We start from the raw sequence: 10,587 nt of genomic DNA, 5'->3' as shown, positions 1-10,587 counted from the left end.
TGCTAAGTGGGTTACCATTAGGATTGGAGAGGACTGTGGGTTTCGTCAATGTTTATGCCCCGAATGTCACAGCAGGTAGACCCACCTTCTCGAGTACAATTCGCCAGTCCCTTCCTCAGGGTGACTTTTGGTGGATGGGTGGAGACTTCAACGTGATCAAGTTAGCAGAAGATAGACTCGGAGGAGGCGCGGCTATAGTCTTAGGCGTAGAGTACTCTGCTTGGGAGGAGTTGATCCTGGCTCAGGGGAGAGGATCCTTGGCACCTGCTGGAGTTTGGGCGCAGCTTCGAGAGCTTGTGCTTCTCGCGGTCTCATAGGAGGAGCACCGGCCCCAACCTCTCTCGACTGGATAGATTCTATGTGGATGAGTGGGCTTGGGATCATAGGGTATGATTGGTATCTTGGCGGGCACCACTTTCTCTCATCATGCTCTACTTATTATGTCCTTGGAGGACCTCTGGAGGCAGGAGAGGCGTGTGAGCACTAGGATTCTGGACAGCTTCATTCAGGACCCAACGATTTGCAGGATAGAGCAGATATGGGAGGGATTGGATTTTATTTAAGGCTCTGCCGTGCGTAGCTCGGATGCGGGCCTTGGCGAGATCAACAGCTTTTTGCAGGAGGCAACACAGAGAAGATTGGAGGGATTTTGTGAGCAAGAGAGGAGCATTTGGAGGGGTCTTGCTTCTTTCCAGCGTCTTCAAGAGAGCTCCCCCAATAGCCCGTGGATTGGGAGTCAGCTTGCTGCCGCTCGTACAAAGCTTAGATCCAACAAGGACAGGAGGGTGGAGTATAGATACCATGCCAAAGCTTTGTTCTTGGGCCCAGGTCGGAGATAGAGTCACTCGGGACTTCTTTGAGATTGCAAGCCCGCATAGGTGGAGAGATGGTATTTGCAGATTGTGTGGCTAGGATGGAGCTCTCGTCTTTGACCCCTTCCCATGTGAGAGATGGTATTCGCAGATTGCGTCGCTAGGATGGAGCTCTTGTCTTTGACCCCTTCCCATGTGAGAGCCATTGCCACGGTTTTTTCGGATCCCTTTTCATGGGTGCCCCATAATCTTCACAAGTGGACTTAAAGTTCGTGGCAGACTTATCTGGAGATGTGGGGAATTTCCAAAAATTTTCAAAGGCGATTGAGATCTTTTGTTGCGCATTAGGAGCGTAGATCAACTAGTACAAGTCGTGTGGTTTTTGGGTTGGCTCCACACCCGCCCTGACTTAGCGTCCAATTGAGACTTTTCAGTGGATCCTGAGGGGCACTCCAGTCCACTATCTTGGATGCCAGGTGGGCATCGACATCTCCCCAGAGCAGTACCTAGCCCCTCTTCTTTTGAGCATTCGAAAGAAGCTTTTGTACTGGAGTTCTGCGAGGTTGTCCCTAGCCGGCCGAGTGGTGATGGCGAACCAGGTCCTTCACCATGTGGTACATTACTTCTTGTTGGGCCTTCTCCCGAGCATGCATTGGTCAGGTACAACGGTTGATCTGGAACTTCTTGTGGGCCGGTAGTGATGGGAGGCCTGCCCGAGCCAAGGTGGCCTGGAGAGTGATCATTCAGCCCGCAATGCAGAGGGGCCTAGGCATCATTGACCCCGCCATTCAAAGTTGTGCCTTGCTGGGCAAGTTGATTGTGAGGACTTCTTCCAGGTGGGTGACCTTGGAAGTACTTCCTCTTGGCCCGAAAATCTGCCCGTACTACGAGCTTGGGGGGACCCGTGCCCGCAGAGCACCAGATGCATCTTCACAGAGATGCGGGCCTGTGGCTTTAGCCCATCTTGAGGACAAATTTGCAGCTAGCCTACTCTGAGCTTGGGATCACCTCAGGCCGGTCCTTCAGCAGTCATCTCCGGTAGCCTCGGAGGAGCGTCTTCGACAGCCCATGATGTGGAACCCCTTGATCGGTTTACCTAGTGGCCACATGGTTGGGGCCTGACCTCATGTATCATGGGGAGCGTTGAGCATAGGACTTGCTAGGTCCCTTGGAGATTGGATTGCTGGTTGGGATCCAAGGTAGAGACAGACTCAACCTTGACATCGACTCTCCTATTCCCGAGGAGTGGCTTACCCCTATGCGAGACTTGACCCCCCCATAGTGGATGGGCATTTTTACTAGGCATGATATTCTCTTGGCAGTCCATGGCGCGGGTGAGAGCTGCGCTTTGCTCACTTTTTCTATTGAACCCCATGGCAAATTAGAGAGATCAGAGCCCCCTCTGGATGACTTCACGGGCTGCACCTTACAGAGGGCGAGGTTGATTGGATTTTAGGCGCATGAGTGTGGCACATTGACCCCCTACCGGCCAAGGTGGCTAGGGAGAGACTTTGGCGGTAATGGATTTGGGAGAGCCGGCCCCTCACACGCCTCCATTGGGACCCGGGGGAGTGGACTTGACGTGATCCTGCTAACAGGGAGGAGACACTGGGTATTGCTTTCTTCGCATACACTGCGTGGCTAGGCTGCAAGATTCAGATGCGTGAGGTCGAGGCACCCAAGCAACACTAACATAACTGGCAGTCAAAGGGCCTCTCACATCGTTTTCTCTCAAATTTTTGGAAGAGGCTCTCGGACAGTTTTCGGCCTCAAAAGATCACCATCTTTCTTTGGTTATTGGCGCACAAGAGTTTGGCAGTCGGCACGTGGTCGGGCATTGCTGGTCGACCAATTGCTTGTTCGAGGTGTGGCCACCCTCAGGAGTCTTAGCGACATTGTCTTTGGGATTGCCCGAAAGCTTAGTAGGTTTGGCAGCGTTTTCTCCGCATTTTCACGATGGATAGGACTTGGACTGACATCATCGCATGGGGGACTATCGCTTTGGCCACTGAGGGTGAGCTAGTCATGGCCCACGAGGAGGAAGGTGGGGGGCTAGCCCTTCAAGTCCCTCACCTTCGCATTTCGGCAGTATCAGTCGTAGTCCCATCCACTTATCATTGGACTTCGGGTTTGTGCCAGAGATGGGAAATCTATAGCAACATTGCAGCTTGGCACATCTGGTGAGCTAGATGCAACGAAGCCATCGATGGCACCCACACGCCACCTACAGAGTCCATCAGGAGCATTTGTCTTGATATCATTCATACTCCCTCGGCTAGTGGGGGAAGTTGCAGGGTGGCCGTGATCGCATGCGGGAGTGGCGGGAAGCCTTCTTGAGGCTCTAGCGACCTTGCCCTTTCCTCACAGATAGAGACGGTGAGCCCACTTGGCATTACAGACCACCTGCGTGGTTTATCCCCCCCCCCCCCCCCCCCCCCCCTCCCCCTGTATGAGATAGCCTTCTCCTCATAGAGCGGCCAGCCAGAGGAGAAGAGCATCTTTCTCCACCCCTTGAGTTCTTGATTCTCACCCCACTTATGGAGGTGAGTTTGTATCTAGCCCTTCGTGGTTGTATTTAGACCTTCATGGCTGTTTTTTGTTAACGAATGGAAGGATCTTTTTTCCGGGAGAAAAAAAAGAGAAAACTAAACGTAACCTTTTTGGGAAAATAGACTAGTTGAATATATATTATAATCCAAAGTAGGCTACAAGTTTTTATAGCTTTTCCACATAGGAACACCCTCTTGACACATACAAAGCATGACTCAACACGAGAGCATATTTGACACCTAGAGGTATGGTAGGTATGACTTGCGTGTGCATGCATGTGTAGTGTTTACGTTTACTTTGGTTCATCATCTATGCTTTTCCTTAAATATGCCAGGCATCTTCGTACAAGGAAACTGGAACATATATACTTAAAGGTGGACCTATTGAAGAAGCTCAAATTTTGCTGGAGGAGCAGATTGTCAAAACACAAAACATGTTCTCATCAGCATTTGCACAGTTCTTTTCTGAGAGGATTTCAAGCTGGCTCAAAAGGGTAATAGTTTTCATTGAGGCTTCCCAAAAATGATTAAGGCTAGGCAATTTTTTTCAAAAATATCAACCAATTGAATGATTGTCGTGCATTTGTAGATTACAAGGATGCAAGCTGTTCTAAGCGAGTGGCTAAAGATGCAAGCATCCTGGATGTATTTGGAGCCAATATTTGGATCACCAGATATAATTAATCAAATGCCTAAGGAAGGCACAGCATTTCAGGCTGTAAACAAGGTTTGGCGAAGGATTGTGGCATCTGTCATGAATACTAGGACAATACTGGAGGTAACGTTTGTAAATAAATATAAAAAAGCGTTTTAAAAGGATATAAAAGCTATGGTCATTGAAAATAACTATGAAAGCATTTTAAAAGGATATAAAAGCTATGATAATAACTATAAGAACCATGGTCATTGGCAATAACTATCATTTGAAGCCCAATAAACAAACAACTAAAGAGCAAAATTCTTTCCTCAGGCTGCAGATATTGCAGGACTGCTTGAGGATTTGCAAGCAAGTAACGAATCTCTGGATGTAGTTCAGAAGGGATTAAATCATTACCTAGAAACAAAGCGCCTTGCTTTTCCCCGTTTTTTCTTTTTGTCAAATGATGAACTACTTGAAATATTATCGGAAACCAAAGACCCTTTGAAGGTTCAGCCATTTTTAAAAAAATGCTTTGAGGGAATCAGCACCTTAGAGTTCCAGGACAACCTCGATATCACTGCTATGCTTAGTGTGGAGAAAGAGAGAGTAGAGTTTGCAAGGAAAGTAAATCCAAAGGGTGCAGGAGGCAATGTGGAGAGGTGGTTGATAGAAATTGAGCAGGTTATGAAAGAGAGCCTCAAGGTAAACATATATATACATTTTAAATCGAGTAAACTTATAATCCTTTCATTTAGGTTTTGAAATTTGAAGAATGATTTGATACCACAGATTATAATCATTTCACACCCTTTCTACCTAGGTACTTGTGCAAAAAGCATCTGCAAACTATGTAACAGTACCACGTGAGAAATGGATCTTAAGGTGGCCTGGGATGGTGGTATTGTGTGGGTCACAAATACACTGGACAAAGGAAGTTGCTGATGCTATCGAAAGTGGTGGAGTGGCTGTCAAGCGATACGAAGACAAATGTACAGATCAGCTTCAAGCTCTTGTGAAACTCGTAAACACCAATGCCACATTTTTTCAGTGGAAATCCACGAGAGCTCAAGTAGAATTTGTAATTGATGGAGTTAGTTTAACCAAGATGATTAATCATGTTTTAGGTTCGAAGTAATCTCACCAATATGGAGCGATTAACAATTGGGGCATTAGTGGTGATCGATGTCCATGCAAGAGATGTTGTAACTTTGCTAAAAGACCAAGGAGTCTTGAATGAGTCTGATTTTGAATGGCTAAGTCAGCTACGGTATTACTTAGAAAATGATGAGGTGAAAATTTCACCCCCCTTAAGTCTTGTAGTTTTACTCTCTTGTGGATGCTCAATTCAGTTTATGCATACAGGCTTTGAGTGCCATGTGTTGCAACGGTGAAAGGAGGTCAAAGTATTTGTCTTCGTGCTAAACTATGCCAATACGAAAACATGCAGGTGCTTGTTCGAATGGTAAATGCATCTCGTAAATATGGTTATGAGTATCTGGGTAACAGCAATAGATTGGTTATCACCCCATTGACTGATCGTTGTTACCGTACTTTGATGGGAGCGTTACATTTGAATCTTGGGGGGGCTCCTGAAGGACCAGCCGGAACAGGAAAGACAGAGACAACCAAAGACCTTGCTAAAGTTGGCCTCAAATCTAAGTGAAATACTCTTTTATATTTTCTTTCAAACATATTGAGCAGAATTTGTGAACCAAATCTCAAAGCTTTTCTTTAATCTTTCTATATTGTAGGCTATTGCCATGCAATGTGTTGTATTTAATTGCTCTGATGGACTTGACTACCTTGCAATGGGAAAGTTTTTCAAAGGCTTAGCAAGCTCAGGAGCTTGGGCTTGCTTTGATGAGTTTAACCGCATCGACTTGGAGGTTCTTTCAGTTATCGCTCAGCAGATATTGACAATCCAAAGGGCAATTATGACAGGAGTGAAGACCTTTCTCTTTGAAGGAACTGAGCTGAGAATAATACCTACGTGCTCGGTTTTTATCACGATGAACCCAGGATATGCTGGTAGATCGGAGCTTCCTGATAACTTGAAAGCACTTTTCAGACCAGTTGCTATGATGGTTCCGAATTATGCTATGATTGGGTAAGAGTTTGGCCTAAACCTTAATTATTTTTCCTGCCCAGAGCATAAAGAGATATTGCTTCCTTAAAGAAAACAGTTTAGAAAAGGGTGTTTAATTTTTTCATACACTTTGTCGCGAACAATAAATCATTGACATTTTTTAGCTCTCTCTATTTCCCATTTTTTTAGCTAGAGGTAGAGATTAAACGTGCAATCATGGCATTATATGAACAGGTCACGGGCTAAGCCACCAGGTGAAGAGACTCCAACTGTGATGCTGTCTCACCTTATCTGTTGCCAGTTCTCCATCCTTTATTACATATCTCAGCTTGCCTTTTCCAAAAAGGTGACTCATTTTGCCATCCGTCTTCATGTGAAAATGCTTTTTACTTTTTGCAGCGGCTCTATCAAAGACCTTTTTTTTGGTCCTCGCTCCTTGTATGTCCTGACGTGTGCACCTCTCCATCTATGTAGCTCTCCACCCTGTTTGGTATCTTCTCCTTCTGCCTGCCATTACCTTCCTTTTTTGTGCATTTCCTCCTGCCTGCCATTTGCCCTTTTACCTGAATCTCCTTCTGCTTGCCATACCCACCTTATCTGCGCTTTTCCCTCCTGCCTGTCATTAACCTTGCCCTCCTCCTCTTTGTTTGCCCACCTTCTTCTCTGCCTCTCGCCTTCTTCTCCCCTCTCCTGCGAGCCCCTTCTCCTGCCTCTCTTGCTTCTTTGCCTGCATCAATATACGGAAATTTTTTTCCTATGTTCAAGCCAGCCACCCGCACTTTGATTGGCATTACGGCTTCTGCCTAATCCAATCATACTCCACCCCCATGGGACGGGAGAACAATCCTTTTCTCCAAAGATGAGCTTGCGACCTTACAGGCAGATTTTGTTAAAGAAATAAAGACCTCACTCATTGGAAAGATTTTCGGGGCTCATCCTTCCCGCTCTCAGGCTAGGGATTGGATCCTGGCGGCACTTCCCTCAGAGCTTGCCTTGTACTTTGCGGATGCTTCTAGCTTGGAAGGGGATTCTTCCAAGCAGATTTTGATTCAGTAGAGCAGCCGGGTTCCTTTCGTTCCAAGAAAACATTTCTCTTTGGGATACCTCTGGAACCTCGACCCACCGGTGCTAGAGGACTGCAACTTTTGTTCGATCTTCCTGAGGTTCCCCGGGCTCCCACGGATCTATTGGATGTTTTTGGCTTCCATAGGGTCAACCTTCGGAGAGGTTCTGGAACTTCCTGCCCTTCCAGAGACACCTTCCATGGTTGCAACAGCTGTTATGGCTAGTGTTGATGGGGTACCACGAGTCATGGAAAATACAGTGGAAGGCAAACAGAGGCTATTATGGTTGGCCATGGATGTTGCATCTTAGTGAGTGGGTGGTTGTATGAATGAATGTGTTTATAAGCAGGGGCAGCGAGTCAGAAGAGTAACAGAGCAATCAGACATGACCTTTGGCACCTCTATGTTTACATAAACCTGGGTTCAACTTGTCACAGTTCTATCAAGTGACAGCTTATGTAGAGGCTACGTTCTAGCCTTGACATATGACAGTTTTATACAGAGGGCCAGCTATGTAGGTTTTCTCTTGTCACATGTGTGAAGTGCTAAGATTCTCATCATCATATAGAGAGATATGTGGTGAGGAGGAGCTGACATGCAAGTGTAGGGGTCTCTGGAATAGCTGATACTGAGACAGAAGTGCAGGCTTTACTTCATTTTTGAGCAGACTTTGAGATTAGGTTCTCACATTGCTCTTCAGGGGAGGGTTTGGTTCCCTCCCAAGGTTATAAACCCCCTTATTCTGAACGCCTTAGCTTGATACAGTAGGATCCTGCTAAGTGGCACCGCTGTCTAGGATATTTGATGATGTTGACATCTCGGACTTCCAATGTTTGGCTAAGGTAGGCAGTGCAGTCAAGATTGGACCAAACAAGGCATGATCCACAAAATTTCAAGGGCCATTTGTTAGTTACTGTAGGTGAGCTATAGGCTCTTGCTATGAATGATGTCACAAAGGCTTCCAATGTTTGGCTAAGGTAGGCAGTGCAGTCAAGAGTGGACCAAACAAGGCATGATCCACAAAATTTCAAGGGCCATTTGTTAGTTACTGTAGGTAGGCTATAGGCTCTTGCTATGAATGATGTCACAAAGAGACTTGGAAATGAGATCTTGGTAGGAACATGTGACAATACCCTTGCGAAAAATGTAAGCAGGCAGAGACCCATGGCACACTGCATTTGGACTTGCCCAACTTTTCAATAGGTATTGATGAGGATGACACTATTGATATTTGTAGGGAGGCCACGGCTGGCTTCATTACATTGGCAATGGAGTTGGGTGCATTTTAAGAGCCAGCAAGAGCAGCGTCTACAAATCTGTTTATCAAAGGCAATTTACAAAGACAAACTCAGGACTCACAGTGGTAAATGATTAATTGCTTGACACCATGGCATATGTGGAGGGTTCCATCGTATTGGCACATCATTTCCGCTTTTACTTTCCCCTTTTACTACAATCATGGCCATCCAGACAAGCTTGATGCATAGTTTTTCCAAAGGCATTGGAGGACTTGGATGGAGATTCCAAAGTCTGTCTAGTACCTCCAATAAGCTATGTACAGAAACTGGGATATCATATGGTTATTCTTGATCGACTGAACGGCTGGACTTTGTATGACCAACCATCAAGTTGGCTATAGCTACCTTCTCATTTTTGAGATGATCTCTGTGGTGTGTTCCCCGTGTTTGAGTGGTTGAGATGTGGAGCATTACTTTTGCCTTGGTATTTTCCTTCAAGTCATTGTTTTGATGTTCTGCGTTGTGATGACTTGAAATTCCCCTGGCTTTTTCTGACAGCACAAATAAACTTCTAAAATATTATCTGCAGTGAAATCACCCTTTATTCTTTTGGCTATGGACAAGCAAGGGATATGGCAAGGAAGCTCGTGGCAACGTATCGGCTTTGTAGTGAACAATTGTCTTCACAGGTGCTTTTCCTATCCTCATTTGCTTTACATGTTTTATTGATGAAAATTGGTTGCAAACTTTTATCATTTTCCAATCTCGTGAAATATGTTTGTCTCTTTTTCTAGGATCACTATGATTATGGAATGAGAGCAGTCATAGCTGTACTAAGAGCAGCTGGTAACCTAAAACGGAAGTATGGTGATCAAGATGAAGCAATTTTAGTGCTGCGGGCAATCAGAGACGTAAATCTACCGAAGTTCCTTTCACACGATATACCGCTCTTTGAAGGAATTATGTCAGACCTGTTCCCTGGAGTGGTATGCAGGCAAACTTGGTTTTGTCCAGTTTTCTTATCTTCTTTCAACAAAAAATAATTCTACTAATTTTATGGAGTGGTATGAATTGGGAATTTCGTCTTGATTTATGATTCAGCAAGCTCTTGATCAGAAAATGTTCTTAAGTTTTTCAACCCTCTTCCTGGTGCTGCTTTCCAAGAATCTAGCACGAAAGGATGCCTCTTTGACAGTTTGGTAGCACCGGCGGCGATGTATGGGGTTCCATTCTGTCACTATTTAGGTATTCTTTGCGCTTTAGATGGGCTCCATAGTGTGGAATTAGGACTTACGTCTACGCCAAGGATCATGTGGACTGACACCTCACGGTAGGGGACTTAACGTCCACACCAAGGGCCAGTAGGCTAGATCCAGTAGGTTGGGGATTTTGGTTTGTGCTCAGATTCAGAATACGGTATTCAAATCGGCTTGGGGATGTAAAGTCTATGTCTGGAATGACCGCCAGCTACAAGCTAAATGAAACGGAGATTGCCCAATACATTTTGTGCATGAAATGGCATATGTGCATGCCTAGAACTATTTTCACATGAACTGTTTTATTGTCTACAAGATCTGTATGTGTAGTTTTTTACGGCCAAGGGACGCCCTTCCGTGAACCCCATGTAGGGGGCATAGGCTTTGGGAGCTTCCACTTGATAGATACCCCCGGCTAGCCCTGGAGTCCTCGAGAAGACAGTTGACACTTGAGGGAGATACAAAGTGCTGGTATGCACAGTTAGGCACTTGGTTTGGCATGCACGGTATGCAGATGGAGGCACTCCCCCCGTTCCAGTACAGCATAGAGGCCCCGTCATTTGCTCTCAGCCGCATAGAGTGGAACAGGGTTATCAGGAAGGACATTGTCAGACTGGATACTCACAGGACATGGAGTTCACGTAGTCGTCCACTGGGGACGAAGATGGCCTTCTAGAGAGATCACCTCCTATGCCTGACAGAGGATGGGTTCATCATCCGTCCATGCTACATGGACATACACCTATCCTTTGGGGTGAGATGTGCGATCGGCCAGATCCACACCTTGTCCCACGAGCTGAGAGTGGAGACTGCCAGATATGGGCCTAGGGCGGCCACACGAGAGGACAGGATATGCTAGCTCTGTCACATAGAGCCCGAGACAGACGACCATTACATATGCCAATGCCCTGTATACTATGAGATTCGGGGGAGGTTCCACTG

The 10,587-nt window shown here is 46.0% G+C and overlaps 1 protein-coding gene across 1 annotated transcript in view; it reads left to right on the top strand.

The window, feature by feature from the left end:
- The first annotated feature begins 3,349 nt into the window (after nt 1-3,349).
- LOC147605195 (uncharacterized) overlaps nt 3,350-10,587 on the top strand; it is a 204,783-nt gene continuing 197,545 nt past the window's right edge. Inside the window, exons 1-10 of the mRNA XM_086794295.1 lie at nt 3,350-3,355; nt 3,697-3,855; nt 3,951-4,139; nt 4,332-4,703; nt 4,822-5,022; nt 5,126-5,290; nt 5,449-5,643; nt 5,753-6,108; nt 8,979-9,078; nt 9,184-9,375. Of these exons, the coding sequence (XP_086650421.1) occupies nt 3,350-3,355; nt 3,697-3,855; nt 3,951-4,139; nt 4,332-4,703; nt 4,822-5,022; nt 5,126-5,290; nt 5,449-5,643; nt 5,753-6,108; nt 8,979-9,078; nt 9,184-9,375 (1,935 nt within the window). The remainder of the gene's footprint in view (nt 3,356-3,696; nt 3,856-3,950; nt 4,140-4,331; nt 4,704-4,821; nt 5,023-5,125; nt 5,291-5,448; nt 5,644-5,752; nt 6,109-8,978; nt 9,079-9,183; nt 9,376-10,587) is intronic.

Source organism: Cibotium barometz, chromosome 60 (genome assembly GCF_041138505.1).
Source record: "Cibotium barometz isolate CiBa-2024 chromosome 60, ASM4113850v1, whole genome shotgun sequence".
Classification (NCBI taxonomy): Eukaryota; Viridiplantae; Streptophyta; class Polypodiopsida; order Cyatheales; family Cibotiaceae; genus Cibotium; species Cibotium barometz.
The sequence above is the reverse complement of the archived record's forward strand: the minus strand, read 5'-3'. Positions and strand labels throughout refer to the sequence as shown.